At 43.1% G+C, this 14,248-nt stretch overlaps 1 protein-coding gene across 10 annotated transcripts in view; it reads left to right on the top strand.

The window, feature by feature from the left end:
• The window catches only part of TERT (telomerase reverse transcriptase), a gene marked incomplete at its 5' end in the record, with an annotated part of 59,672 nt that overhangs the window by 15,557 nt on the left and 29,867 nt on the right, over positions 1-14,248 (top strand). For 6 of the 10 annotated variants that reach the window (XR_014170732.1, XR_014170733.1, XR_014170735.1 and 3 more), the window contains 9 exons: positions 559-644; positions 3,859-3,972; positions 6,057-6,128; positions 6,734-6,922; positions 8,071-8,197; positions 8,423-8,484; positions 10,473-10,597; positions 12,193-12,330; positions 13,851-13,974. Coding sequence is in view for 5 of the 10 variants with exons in the window: in XM_081920014.1 (XP_081776140.1) it covers positions 559-644; positions 3,859-3,972; positions 6,057-6,128; positions 6,734-6,922; positions 8,071-8,197; positions 8,423-8,484; positions 10,473-10,597; positions 12,193-12,330; positions 13,851-13,954 (1,017 nt within the window). The remainder of the gene's footprint in view (positions 1-558; positions 645-3,858; positions 3,973-6,056; positions 6,129-6,733; positions 6,923-8,070; positions 8,198-8,422; positions 8,485-10,472; positions 10,598-12,192; positions 12,331-13,850; positions 13,975-14,248) is intronic. The other 4 variants (XR_014170731.1, XR_014170734.1, XM_081920016.1 and 1 more) reach the window with 1 other exon arrangement.

Below are 14,248 nucleotides of genomic sequence, written 5' to 3'. Positions count from 1 at the left end.
TATCACGATCCTGCAGTCTGAGCTTTCCATATCTTGGTGCACAAGGGAGAATTCTGAAACGGACAATGTTAGCAGCTTTAAAAGAGGGGATTTTGTAAAGCTCTAACAAGTGTTTAAAATATACCCAAGGGAAAATTGTATGGCGCCTTAGTTTGCTCAGCTATACTGAGCCACACATGTTTCTCCTTTTGAATAGCATCATCAAATACCACACTAATTTGCTGCATCCATTCCACTCTGTGACTTCTCAATTTAGCCCTTTAGTTTCCCGGTTTGAGTGCATGTCTTTGCCACTTCCCGCCAGTAGATGGTGCTGACAGACATCCTTGTTTGAGGGAACTCCTTCATTGCTAAGCTTAACATTTTACAACTGGGTCTTCTGTTCGTATTGTGCCAGCTTCGCTAGCATTTAGCTCTTAGGTGTTTACTCTGAGCATGATATACAAGCACACCTGACCTCAGAGCAGGCATAGGTGTTAACATGTTAATATTAGGCCAAATATCATAAGCCAAAGCATACAAAGTTCAAACGTCTACTTTTGCTTTTTCTTTTTTCAGGGTGTCTCTTTGAGGGAAAACAAATCCAGTCTCTATGAGTTCTTCTTGCAGTTGATCCACCATAGCATTCTGAAAATTGAGAAGAGGTAAAGTCTCTGGTTACATAAACTTTTCAGGTACCAAAATATATTAGCCTGATGGCAAACAGCTCATGATTTCTTCTCCCCAGCAAACCATGAATGGTAAACCAAAAGCAGCCCTTATCTTCCTGATTTTTAGTTTTCTTGGTGGGGGGGGGAGTGTGAGGACTGCTTCAGGCGCAACCCTAAAACCATGGTTTATTTACCTGGTTTATTTCCATGGTTTTTAAGCTGAGTTCACAGACTACTTTACCAAATTATAGTTTTTGGCCAGCATTGCTTCTGAATGCTGCCAGTTGGCTGAGGTAATTTCTGAATTCAGAATAAAAGCAACGAAGAGTCTTGTAGTTCTTTAAAGACTTAATTTTTTTTAAAGCATGAGCTTTTGTCGGCTTATTCAGAAGATTGTGCCATAATAAATTTGCTACAATACTCTTTAATTTGCTGCAGCCAAAATAATTAATATCCCTCTGGAAGCTGAATCAAGAATGTTGTTCCAAATCCAATCTTTCAGAGGAGTCTTAAGCATTAGTCTGTATCCATTTCTTTTAAAGCTTAAAAAATAATAATGGGAGGCTTTCAGAATGGAGAAGCTAATGGAATGGGTTTAGCTGAGTGCCCAAAGGGGAATTGCATTCATTTAAATCGGCATCCATTAATTTTGCAAGAACAATCAAGTGTTTGCCAGAATCTTTTCAGCAAAATGAATTGACTCCCCCTGCTTTCATAATTATGATAAGCCATGTTGGCTGTTTCTTTGCATTGATCAGGTGGACGTCGGTCTCTTCAAAGACCAGTTTGGGTTCAAGAAGATCATTTTCCCTTTGTGTATTTCCTGTTCTCATGAGAGTCTGACTTCTATAGGTGGACTACAGTCGTCCAATGACGTGTTGTTGTTGGTTTTAAGCACCCTTCACACGATCAGGCCCACTCCTCTTATCACTTCATATGTTCCAGGGTTGACGGCTGCCATTCAAAACTAGTTCCAGGCCTCATATCTCTTCCCCAAGCCAGGGTGGTCTACACTTTGTCTGTGTTGGGTCCAAAGAACTACCGTGGCTCCAAGGTGGCCCTCAAGAGAGCGTCTCATCAGTACAGGGGATGGTTCACTCTCAATAAAGGAGTACAACTGCTTGCTTTGTTAACCTGCAACCGTTTTTTTCAGGGCTGACCCTGACTCCTTTCAGATCCCTTCCTTTATGGAGACCTCTGCTGAGTCTGTTAGACTGTTGTCGGACTAACAAATATGTTGCTCAGACACAAGGGATTCTGTGAAGTATTTGTAGAAGCATATGATGGATTTGCCATTTGGTTGATAACGTTATTTTTGCTAAAACTATTGACTTTGGGCACAAAAGAGCCATGAATATTTTGGAATTTGCTGGAAAATTCTAAAGCTCTTGGATGAATATCTGAGGGTGCAGGCGGCATGTGCTAGACAAATAAGCTATCGCCAATATACACAGCGCTGACTCCGTGTTTGAAGGGTAGAGTTATGTAAGTGATCAAAGCTGACAAGGAGGAAAGATCAAAGTCTTGTCTGAATGCCCCTTCTTCTCTCTCTCTGAATGCTTTCATTTCAGTGCCGTGTTGAATGCAGACTGATGTAGCATTTCATAAGACTCTGCAAAGTGTATTTTTATTGTAAATTCATACAGCTGAGAAGTACAGAAGTGACTGGCATCACTTTGAGAGCAGCCTCAGAATATGCGGGATACTTTTTCATTTTTGTATGTGATGAACCATTGATCTGTGGACCTGTCTAGTTCTTCACTATGTGACTGGCATAACCTTTGGGTGTGAGCTTTCCTAGTGCCAGTGCCAGAGAGACACCTAACAGAAGATTCTGGGAACAGGGGACCTCGTACACACGAAGCGTGTGTCCTGCCCAGTCTATCCAGACTGAGGACTCCTATTTGAGCAATGCCATTTTGGTTGTCATTTCTCTCCTGGAGTCCACAAGGGCCCTAGGGCTTGAGAATTACTAGCTAGTAACAGAGAGAGACGGGACGTGGGTGGCGCTGTGGGTTAAACCACAGAGCCTAGGACTTGCCGATCAGAAGGTCGGTGGTTTGAATCCCCGTGATGGGCTGAGCTCCTGTTGCTCAGTCCCTGCTCCTGCCAACCTAGCAGTTCGAAAGCACATCAAAGTGCAAGTAGATAAATAGGTACCGCTCCAGCGGGAAGGTAAACGGTGTTTCCATGTGCTGCTCTGGTTTGCCACAAGCAGCTTAGTCATGCTGGCCACATGACCCGGAAGCTGTACGCCAGCTCCCTCGGCAATAAAGCAAGATGAGCGCTGCAACCCCAGAGTCGGCCACGACTGGACCTAAGGGTCAGGGGTCCCTTTACCTTTACCTTAACAGAGAGAGAATCCAGAATGTTCTCTCTGTGTGTCTTTTATTGCAGTGTGTTTTTGTTTCGTTTTAACATGGGGGACCATATTTCAAATGCGATCTTCCACCCATGCCTCCACTTGGTTTCTGAAATACAGGCAACTCCCAAGTTTACGTGGAGATTTTGTTCTACACCTCCGGGCTTGTAACCAAAATTGTGTATATTGGGAACACCCTAGAGAGTCCTCCTGGCTCACAAGGAGAGCCTCCCCAGAGCCCAGGGAGAATGTCCCAATATACGTGATATCAGTTACAAGCCTGGAGGTGCAGCAGGGAATCTGCCTTGCTGTTGCTTGTGGGGAGGGTGTCACAGGGGTGTCCTTGTTTGCAGGGTTTGGTGGGCTCCTGAGCCAGCATACCCTGGTATTTAATAATGATGATGATGATGATAATTTATTTTTCCCCAGCCACTCTGGGCAGCTCCCAACAGAATATTTAAAACACGATAAATCATCAAACATACAAAACCTCCCTAAACAGGGCTGCCTGTCAGATGTCTGCTAAAATCAGATAGTTGTTTATTTCCTTGACATCTGATGGGAGGGCATTCCACAGGGCTGGCGCCACTGCCTGGTTCCCTGTACTGAGTAAGATGCTGAGAATTGTCAGCTGATGAGGCCATTCATAAGGTCGGTTGAGGCCCCAGCCAAGAATCATGGAGTCCACCCTTGTATTAAAAAATGTATTGCATCATTTTTTAAGAATTGCATTAGAAATGCAAACGTAGACTGGCCACGTTCTGGCAGCAACGAACATCTCATTCGTGCCTGCCGTCAGCTTTCAGCATTTGTGATGGCAAATTTTTGTTCCCTGATACTTGCCAGGTACTATGCCCAGCGCTGTGGAATCCCCCAGGGCTGCATCTTGTCAACTCTGCTATGCAACCTGTGCTATGGAGACATGGAGGACAAGTTGTTGCGTGGCGTGCAGAGAGATGGGTATGGTAATATTCCGCTACCTGCTATATAATAGTTGTCCCCCCCCCAACTCCTGTGTTCTCAAAAAAGGTTCATAGAGATTCTGCACCAGTTGTTCAAGCTTCTACCAGGGAAGACCAACAAGGATGGAAAGGGCATGACGAAGCAAGTGGGTAAAAATGTGGAAACGGTCTGTGCCAAGGTTTTGAGTATAAACTAGCAAGCAACACGGGGAACTGCAATTCTTTGGAAGTGTTTGGGAATCTGATGTAGATTTCCTTGGACCAGCAGTCCACAAAGATTGTGACCTGTAGTGACTTGGTGTCAGGCTTTGGGGAATCCTATCCGTCCCTATGCTTTTGAATTATGGTGCAGGAGGAGACTCTTGAGAGTCCCATGGACTGCAAGAAGATCAAACTGATCCATTCTTAAGGAAATCAGCCCTGAGTGCTCCCTGGAAGGACAGATCCTGAAGCTGAGGCTCCAATACTTTAGCCACCTCATGAGAAGAGAAGACTCCCTGGAAAAGACCCTGATGTTGGGAAAGATGGAGGGCACAAGGAGAAGGGGACGACAGAGGATGAGATGGTTGGATAGTGTTGTCGAAGCTACCAGCATGAGTTTGACCAAACTGAGGGAGGCACTGGAAGGCAGGAGTGCCTGGCGTGCTCTGGTCCATGGGGTCACAAAGAGTCGGACACAACTAAACAACTAAACAACAACAACAACATCTCTCCCACGGTGCCAGAAGAGATCTTACCAATTAGTTTATTCCGTAATCACACCGAAAGACAAAGGTCTCTCTCTAGAAAATGGCGTTGCTCTGAGTAAAGCCCGACGCCCTCTGTCTCCCTTATCCTACGTTATCCCTGCGCCAGCTGATCTGAGCTTTCTGTTCTACTACCCTCAATGCCCTCCTAGTCCTCGGAGGGGGGTGGGCCAGGAATGCTCTCCAAAAACACTTGTCAGCTTTCTCTCCCCTGGTGCTTCTTCTTCCTACTGTTCCTCTCCCAATATTTCCCAGCTTTCCCCCTCTGCAGCCTCTGAACTATGTCCATCTGTCAACCACTATTCTAAATCTATACTGTCCTCCTGTTCTCAGGAAGGTTAAGGAGAAGGGGGGTGTGCGATTCCTCCTCAGTCCAGCCCCTGACACTTGGTTGCCCAGTGGTGAACGTTTTTCACCCGTTATAGGAAACGTGAACTTGTTTTACGTCAGACATGAGCAGCACCAAGTCCTCAGAAAACTGCCAAGTAGAACTACAGTCGTACCTGAAACTCAAACCTTTTGGCTCCCGAACGCCGCAAACCCGGAAGTGATTGTTCCAGTTTCTGAGCGTTCTTTTGGAACCCAAACGTCGGACGGGGCTTCCGGTTGGTTGCAGGAGCTTCCTGCAGCCAATCAGAAGCTGCGATTTGGTTTTCGAACGTTTTGGAAGCCGAACTGACTTCCGGAACGGGCTCCGTTCGACTTCCAAGGTACAACTGTACCCCGATTTCTCCTCTTTTTAAGAAAATTAAAAGTATGCTCTTACTCTATATTTTATGATTTGGAATTTATATTTAAGCATTTTTAGTTGCGTTTTGGTAATGTATGTGGTGCTTCACAAACTGCTTTGATGCTATTGCCAAGAAGCAGTGTACACATCATTCATTATCAGTAATCATTATCTCCAGCCATCCTCAGATTGACTTTATGGGAAAGGAGGTCCGGTGTGTGTGTGTGTTGAGACAAGCATCCCCTGCATTGTCCTGCTTTAAGCGCTCATAAAAATGTAAAATGTTCTTCTAGGTGCATGTTCTGTGCCCAATAACTAATTAATAAGCATATCTGCTTATACAGAGAACCATAGAATTGTAGGGCCATCTAGTCCAACCCCTTGCAGTCCAACCTCTGCTTAAAAACTTCCGTTGAAATGAGATTCCTCTTGTGGGTGCCTGTTCCAATGCCGAATAGCTCTTAAATTGGAACGCCACAAACTCATTTCCCCAAATGGATTCAATAATAATTCTGGTAATAAAAGCAACACTTATTTAACGCAGTGTAAATTTTTATTTTGGCGACGCAGGCCTGTTTTAACACGTTTTTAAAATTCACATTTCAGGGTGCTGATGCGATTGACAGATGACTTTTTGCTTGCCACGCCTCATTTGACAGAAGCAAAGGCATTTCTAAGGTATGGTCTAAAATATGGAGGTTTGATCAGTTGTGTCTCCTTCTTTGCACAAAGGAATGGCAAGAAATCTGCCCTTGTTCTGCTCTTTCTCTTTCGTATTCTTAGTGATGAGTTGACCTTGTATGCATATGCTCCTGTTCCATAAAGGTGCAAATAAAGCAGTGAATGTGGTGTTCATTTCTCCATTTCCAGAGAACCTTGGCTTTGTCCGTGTGATTTTAGGCTTGTGAAGACTTGTTTGAAGAAGTATGTTCATTGTGCCTGTTGACATCTCAGCTGCCTCCCCGGCTTCTGAATATGGGTCTTGCCCTGAGTAACTCCTTCCTTCTCCCCATGCCTATGAACTGGCATCATTTATAAAGCATAGGGAAATAGGTCCGGAAGTTCTAATACTTTGGCACACAGCCCTGCTTAAAATGAACAATTGTAATGAGGCTGGCAAGAGGGCAAACTTAATAATCCACTTAAAATTATTTACAGCTTATTTTTGCTATTAAAAAACCCCAGCCATGTTCTGTCATAGAACAAAAGCAAGACTGCGGGAGACAGTGTACAAATGCAACTGTGTAAATAACATTTCTAACCACACATTCTCATTAATTTAGGACTCTGGCCACGGGCGTTCCAGAATATGGCTTTGTTATAAACCCAGGAAAGACAGTAGTGAATTTTCCAGTTGATAAAGATATCCCGGGATGTTCAGCGTTCAAACAGTTACCAGCTCGCACTGTAATCCCATGGTGTGGATTGTTAATTGATACACAGACCCTTGAAGTTTATTGTGATTACTCCAGGTAAATGAGAATAATATTTACTACCATGTTAGGACAGCATACTGTAATCAGTGTAGACTAATCAATTACAGTTGATTAAATTATTTTAGTTGATTAGCCATTGGGGGCTAACTTCACTTAGACCGGTGGACACAGGTTGTGGAGATCAGTGGGGTGGGTGGGGCTGTAATGAAAGAATTGGGATCCATTCTTGTGACCTTCCAACAAGTTTCCAGCCTCGTATTATTTTTTACCCTGAATTGCACCACCCTGAATGACAAACTTACCAGGCCCAGTTGGTTGGGCTGGAAGTAATTGTATTGCCTCTTCAGTTGGCAAGCATACATTATTTGTGGTTAAACTTCCCTTTTGATTATACCAGTTGGGAAATGGTTGCTGATTTGCGGTTTGATTTTTTAAAGAGCATTAGATATTTCTTTCCCAAATGTGCATTTGTAAAGCAGGTGACTTTTTGTGTTCTTACTCCAAGCCAGCAGCAGTATTTTAAACAATGCTGTAATATCATTAAAGTTCTGCTGCTTTTTTGTTTTATTTTTTTGGCACGCCTGTGATTGTGGAGTTTTGAAGGCTTGACAGAATAGAAGGCATCCATATTTCTCTGCATGTTGCATAACAGAAATGCATGTCTCTCGAGACTGTATAGGTAAAGGACCCCTAACCATTAGGTCCAGTCGTGGCCGACTCTGGGGTTGCGGCGCTCATCTCGTTTTATTGGCCGAGGGAGCCGGCGTACAGCTTCCGGGTCATGTGGCCAGCATGACTAAGCCTCTGCTGGCAAACCTGAGCAGTGCACAGAAACACCGTTTACCTTCCCGCTGGAGCAGTACCTATTTATCTACTTGCACTTTGATGTGCTTTCAAACTGCTAGGTTGGCAGGAGCAGGGACCGAGCAACGGGAGCTCACGCCGTCGCGGGGATTCGAACCGCCGACCTTCTGATCGGCAAGTCCTAGGCTCTGTGGTGTAACCCACAGCGCCACCCGCGTCCCTGAGACTGTATAGCAGTCAACAAAAAGAGAAATTAAGCAGGCCAACTTCAGACCATCCCTGTAGCAGGAGAAATCTAACCTGCTTGCATCAGAAAGCTACATAACTTCTGCCTCTTCTTCCCTTTATCACCCCTGCATCTCCTTGCTCCCCAATTGCAGTTACGCCTGCACATCTATCAGGTCGAGCCTCTCTTTCAACTCGAGCAACAAAGCCGGTGTCAGCATGAGAAATAAACTGCTAGTAGTCCTGCAGCTGAAATGCCACAGCTTATTTTTAGATTTACAGGTAAGAAAATTGTGACGCATGGGGGAAGCCTTTCAGACCGAACATTTCCAAATGTGCAGCGTACTCTCAACCTTCCGACACTGGTGCAATTCCCGTTCCTTTAGATTTCTGCGTGAAATACTGCAATCCATTTAATTTTTATGCATATTTTAAAAATTAAGCCATAGACAGTGACTTTTTTTCTCTCCTCCCCTTACCCTAATTATTTCTCCTCTCTAAATTTAGATCAATAGCCTCAGGACTGTCTGTATTAATATCTTCAAGATCCTCCTTCTGCAAGCCTACAGGTACGTGTGATGATTTTCAAAGCTTCATACTATGCAATGCCACTAGAAGGCGCTGTGAGTTAAGAAAATGCAATGTTTTTGTTGTGCTGTGACTGGTCATTTTAAAGGTCCACATGCACTGGGGTTTCTAAACCGCTTTTATATATCTCCCCACCACCACAATGTTAAAAACACCCAGAACCTTTGACTCTGTTTTAATGTTTCAGCATCAGATGATTGTTCTACAGATCTAGAAAATGCAAAACATCTGTTTTCATGCAGTGTTATAATTTCAGTGCCGATGCAGTTCTAAGTTCCTCTAAACAATCCACTTGCCTTTAGCTCTTATCTTTAAAATCACAGTATATCCAAATTATTGATGATGATGCTCAGTGATTAAAACTACAGTGGTACCTTGGTTTTCAAACAGCTTGGTTCACGAACAAACTGGAACCCAAATGCTGCAAAACCGGAAGTGGGTGTTTTGGTTTTTGAACTTTTTTCCAGAAGCCAAACATGCTCCGTTTTGAATCCTGAGCTTCTGTTTTTACTGTTGCGCAGCTAACTTGCATCCCCCCCCCATTGTAATTCAAGCCTTCTGTTTCTGTGTTTCCTGTTGCGCTGCTAATTTGCGGGGGGGGGGGGGAGGACATTTAATTAAAGACTTCCATTTCCGATTGCAGTGTTCTGAGGTGATATTTGGAGCTTATATTTGGTGCTTTTGTTTTTGCTATTTTACGGTTTTTTTGTTTCGGAGGCTTTTTCGGTTAATTTGTTTTTATGACTGTGGAACCCAGTTCAGCTACTGATTGAAAGATTGATTGATTGATTGATTGATTGTGTGACTGCAGAAATGGATAAAAGCCCCCCATTCAAACAATGACTATCATCAGTGAAATTAAGAAAAAAAAATATTTATATTTTTATCTTCTACAGTAGTTTTATTTATTTTATAGTACAGCACATTATTTATTCCTTTCATTTTATGGATCAATGGTCTTGTTAGATGGTAAAATTCATGTTAAATTGCTGTTCTAGGGGTTGTTTTTAAAAGACTGGAACAGATTAATCCGTTTTGCATTACTCTCTATGGGGAAGCACGCCTTGATTTTGGAACGGACTTCCGGAACGGATTAGGTTTGAGAACCAAGGTACCACTATAATACAGAAGATCAGCATCTGATTTAAATTCACTTAAGCTGAAACAAAAGCGAAGGGTGTGTAGCTGCACTTGCTCAACAATCGAGCCTTTGTTCCCCGATGCTCTTCAGCATGTAATTCATTAACATTTAAAAAAAAATATATTCTGGAGCATTATGTCTAGCTGAACTCTGCCAGGACTTTGACCTGTTCTCTTTCAGCCTTGTCCTTGTGTGTTAGACTTCCTGTCTTCACTTTCTGAAGTTCTGATTATCTTTTAATGGCTTTGTAAGCATCTTTCCTCCTGCAAGGGTTTCCCCTGCCCCTGGCAAACACATTCTTATCGCACAGAACATACACTTTGGTCAAGGCCAAATGGGAACGGCTCGGGTGTCACTGGAAACCACCTGGATTAGGTTTTTAATCTCAGCGCCATTTTGCTCTTCCGTGCAACAGCTGTCAAGGACTGGGACAGAGATTCCAGGCTGCCTGCACGCTATAAATTTAAATCATGTGGTTTTTCCCAAAGAATCCTGGGTGCTGAGAATTGCAGCTCTGTGAGGGGTAAAATACTACAGTTCTCAGGATTCTTGCGGGCGGGTGCTTTAAATTTATTTTGTGTACACAGCCCCCCAGACCATGGGGAGGTCTCTTGAAAAGAAACAAATATGCTGTATAAGGCTGAACAAGGTGTCACTGTATTTTTTCTCAAACATCTGCCTGTTTTCATTCTTTACAGAGCCTGCTTACAAAACGCAGACTCCTTTTACTGCTGAATTCGGTGGAATATAATTCTTCACAGAGCTGAGATCCTGTGCATATTTAAGTGGGTTTTAAACCACTGAAAGCTGCTTCTTTTTTAATTCCAGGTTTCATGCGTGTGTCCTCCTGCTTCCTTTTAACCAACAAGTTAGAAATAATCCCAGTTTCTTCCTGACGATAATCTCTGACACTGCCTCATGTTGCTTCTCTCTGCTAAAAGCCAAAAATGCAGGTAGGTGAAATAAATGTACTAAAACCGCAGCCCTTGGGGAACAGTTACTTACTGGAGTCGTTCTTCTGACTTAACGTTTCTTGCTTAGGACCAAACTAGACATGACATTAAGCATCTCACTGAACGTTGCATCCTTCTCTCTTTCTTTTTTAAACCCCTCTCTAAATAGCCACAGGGGGCAGAATGTAATAGGAGAAAATTGAGAATGTTGTGGATAGTAGGAGAGGATATATTGATTAAATATTATCCTTCCTCAGGCTAGTGAGTTAGTGGCAGAGCACATTACCTGTATATCACAGGAAGCTAGTTGGTGGATTCGTTAGAATCTCTTGTTAAGCATTTTAGTCTTTTCTTGTCCAGATTGGATTTTGCTGGTAAATTTCCCTTTAATTCCCTCTTAAAAACAATAATGACACAATAGTCTTCTTTTAAGAATAAGAAGTTTACTTACCTTCAGTTCACAGTTGGATCCCTGAAGGCAGGCATTAGCTTATAGCTACAGAAGAAAGTGTGAGCTCATCCCACATGGGGAATGAGCCCATGTGCTGCTGGCTGAGATCCAGCAGACAGCAAAAGAGCATCAAGAGAGAGAAGGGAAGATGGCTGCATGACTGCCCCTTTTGTAGGGTCTGCCAGGGTCACGCCCATCTACCTAGTCGGTAGATGGAGGAGGATGCTCCAAGACCAGCAGGTGGAGGATGCTCCAGACCAGGCGAGACAGGAAGTCCTCTAGGCAAACAGGAAATGTTACACTTGACTGCAACACTGATGTTGCATCCCACAAGAAGTGTGACATTGAAGGCGGACCAGTTGAACGCTTTCATCCTGTTTTCACAAGCTGCTGTTTTGGTTGGGCTGCAGGGAGGCGCTTCATTTGCTGCCCCACTTCCTTTGCGCAACCTGTGTCCTCCAGATACTGTTGGACTGCAAGTCCTATCTGCCCCAGCCATTGTGGCCACTGGCCAGGGTCAATGCGGGCGACAGTCCCCACAGTATCTGGGTGGCAGCAGGACAGATATGACGTCCTTTTTCCTCACACACACACACATTTTAATTGCCTGGCGCCTCTTTCACTCAGTCCTTTTAACCGACGATGGTAGCAATTGAATCTAAGGAATTATAGCTGCAATTAAGTCTTCCTCAAATTCAAGTTACTTTTTGAGGGTGGTAGAGCGGGCAAGAAGATGTTGAAGAGGAGAAGGGATGTGTGTGAGAGACAGTTTAGTTTTTCTTAAGGTGTGAGGCTGAGAAAGATGGAGTCTACCCCTGGGGAGTAGATGGGCACTGAGCGGATGGCAGTGATCAGGTAGACATTGGCATTGTTCACCAGAGGCAGGTATCAGTTTTGAAGATTAAAATAGAAGGTTGACAGAATAATTTGTGTGTGTGTGTGTGTTTGGTTTGGTTTTCTTTTTCCTTCCCTCTTTTTTATTCTTTTTTTTCTTACTCTTTTTATTGTGTTTTTTTAATATATTAAATCTGCTTGTTTTTGTTGTATTATATATTGAAAACTTAATAAAATTGATTATTAAAAAAAGAATATAAAATCTCTTCACTAAACAAGCTTAAGTCATTCTTTCTTGCTTCATGCCTAGATATACCTTTTTCTCCTGCTGGTGGTTCAGCGCCGCTTACATACAAAGCTGTCCAATGGCTCTGCTATCGTGCCTTCAGTGTGAAATTAGGAAATCACAGAGTTATATACAAATGTCTTCTTGTACCACTCCAACAATGTAAGTACCTCTCCGCTTCATGCCAGGACATGCAAATGCTGTTCATGTCTCTTAATTTTCCTTTCCAACTAAAAACTGTTAAGTTTATTCTTGAAGTGACTCTTTAATTTAGTTTCTGTTATCATTATTCTTGACAATGCGGGGGTGGGAGTAGGGAATAACTACGGATGCTTTTGAGAAATTAGGATATCGATGGGTAGGAAAATGCTAGAACGGGTGACTCTCAACATAGGCGGGCGTTATGTTCCGGGGATAGCGCATTAATCGTGTATAGTCAAAACACATTGGGTTCAAAGGTGAGTGGGACTGCCAAAGTCTTTCACAACCCCCACCCCCAAATGCCCATCCCCTTAAAAAAATTAAAATGTGAAGCTGAATGCACTAAGTTGCAAGTTTTCTGAAGAAGCCTAATGTCTTCTAAGTCATTTGATCCAGTTACAGATAGGTAGCCATGTTGGTCTGCCATAGTCAAAACAAAAACAAAAATTCCTTCCAGTAGCACCTTAAAGACCAACTAAGTTAGTTCTTGGTATGAGCTTTCGTGTGCGTGGTATCTGAAGAAGTATGCATGCACACGAAAGCTCATACCAAGAACTAACTTAGTTGGTCTTTAAGGTGCTACTGGAAGGAATTTTTTTTTTTGTTAAGTCATTTGAAATATTTATAGATGCAATTATAGTGCCTTAAAGATATGTGGATTTTATGATGTCAAGCTGATACTGCTCTGATTGGGGCATCTTATCTGTATAGTCACTGGCATAGTGCTTGCAATAAAAGTTAATCTGTTATACATATTTGAGATTCTCGAGGGCATTGAACTATTTTTAAAGAGCTTTGTTGCAGATTTGAGCCATATAATTCCTTTTTATATACAGTGGTACCTCAGGTGAAGTACTTAATTTGTTCTGGAGGTCTGTACTTAACCTGAAACTGTTCTTAACCTGAAGCACCACTTTAGCTAACGGGCCTCCCGCTGCTGCCACGCCGCCACTGCGCGATTTCTGTTCTCATCCTGAAGCAAAGTTCTTAAGCCAAGGTAATATTTCTGGGTTAGCGGAGTCTGTAACCTGAAGCGTATGTAACTTGCGGTACCACTGTATATTAGACATGGGCAAGTTTATGGTCAAACTACGAAACTTTCTCCCCCAGGAGGCAGTGATGTTCTCCAACTTGGTTGGCTTTAAAAGAGGATTAGACAAATTCATGGGGGAGGAGATGGGTACTAGCCGTTATGACTATTGCTCTCCCTCCACTGTGGGAGGCAGCACTGCTTCCAAAAACAGGAAACCACAGGGGGGGGTGCTTCAAGCAGCTAGGAAACCTGCTCCCCATCACATGCAGTTTCAAAATGTCCTTGGGAGTGCAGGGATGGGGTGTGCCAATGTGCCATGCAGCCCAGAGGCATTGCATTGGCAAAAAATGGCCACCCTCGTTTTAAAAGACAGCCTGTGGACCACCCAATAACCCTGTTGGGAATGATTTGTCTATCTGATCAGCGATTTTAGCATTCATCTTTTCAGGTGAAATACGGTTGCTCCGGCAAATTCCAGAAGCTTCTGTACAGCTCCTGAAGGAAGTGACAGAACCACCACTATATGAAGATTTCAAAGCCATTCTGGATTGACAGATGCGGTCCTATTGTAGGTAAACTGATTTATTTTTCCCTTTAAAAAAAGAAATAAATAGCTAAGTCAATCTTAAAGCAGGAAAAATGTAGTAATTTCGTGCCTGAAAGTACGCTTAGTGCCATGAATACAAGAGCTCAAAGCAATGTTTTCAAAGCATTTTATCAGCAAAGTTAAGTAATGGGATATGCTCCGTTTTTAGTTCTATTTTTTACTGTGTAAAAAATTCACCTAACCTGGAATTGTCAGGGGGAAATATATTCGTCTGTAATGCAACAATGCTGAGATGCCTG

Source organism: Podarcis melisellensis (assembly GCF_964234715.1).
Source record: "Podarcis melisellensis genome assembly, chromosome: 7".
Lineage (NCBI taxonomy): Eukaryota > Metazoa > Chordata > Lepidosauria > Squamata > Lacertidae > Podarcis > Podarcis melisellensis.
The sequence above is the reverse complement of the archived record's forward strand: the minus strand, read 5'-3'. Positions and strand labels throughout refer to the sequence as shown.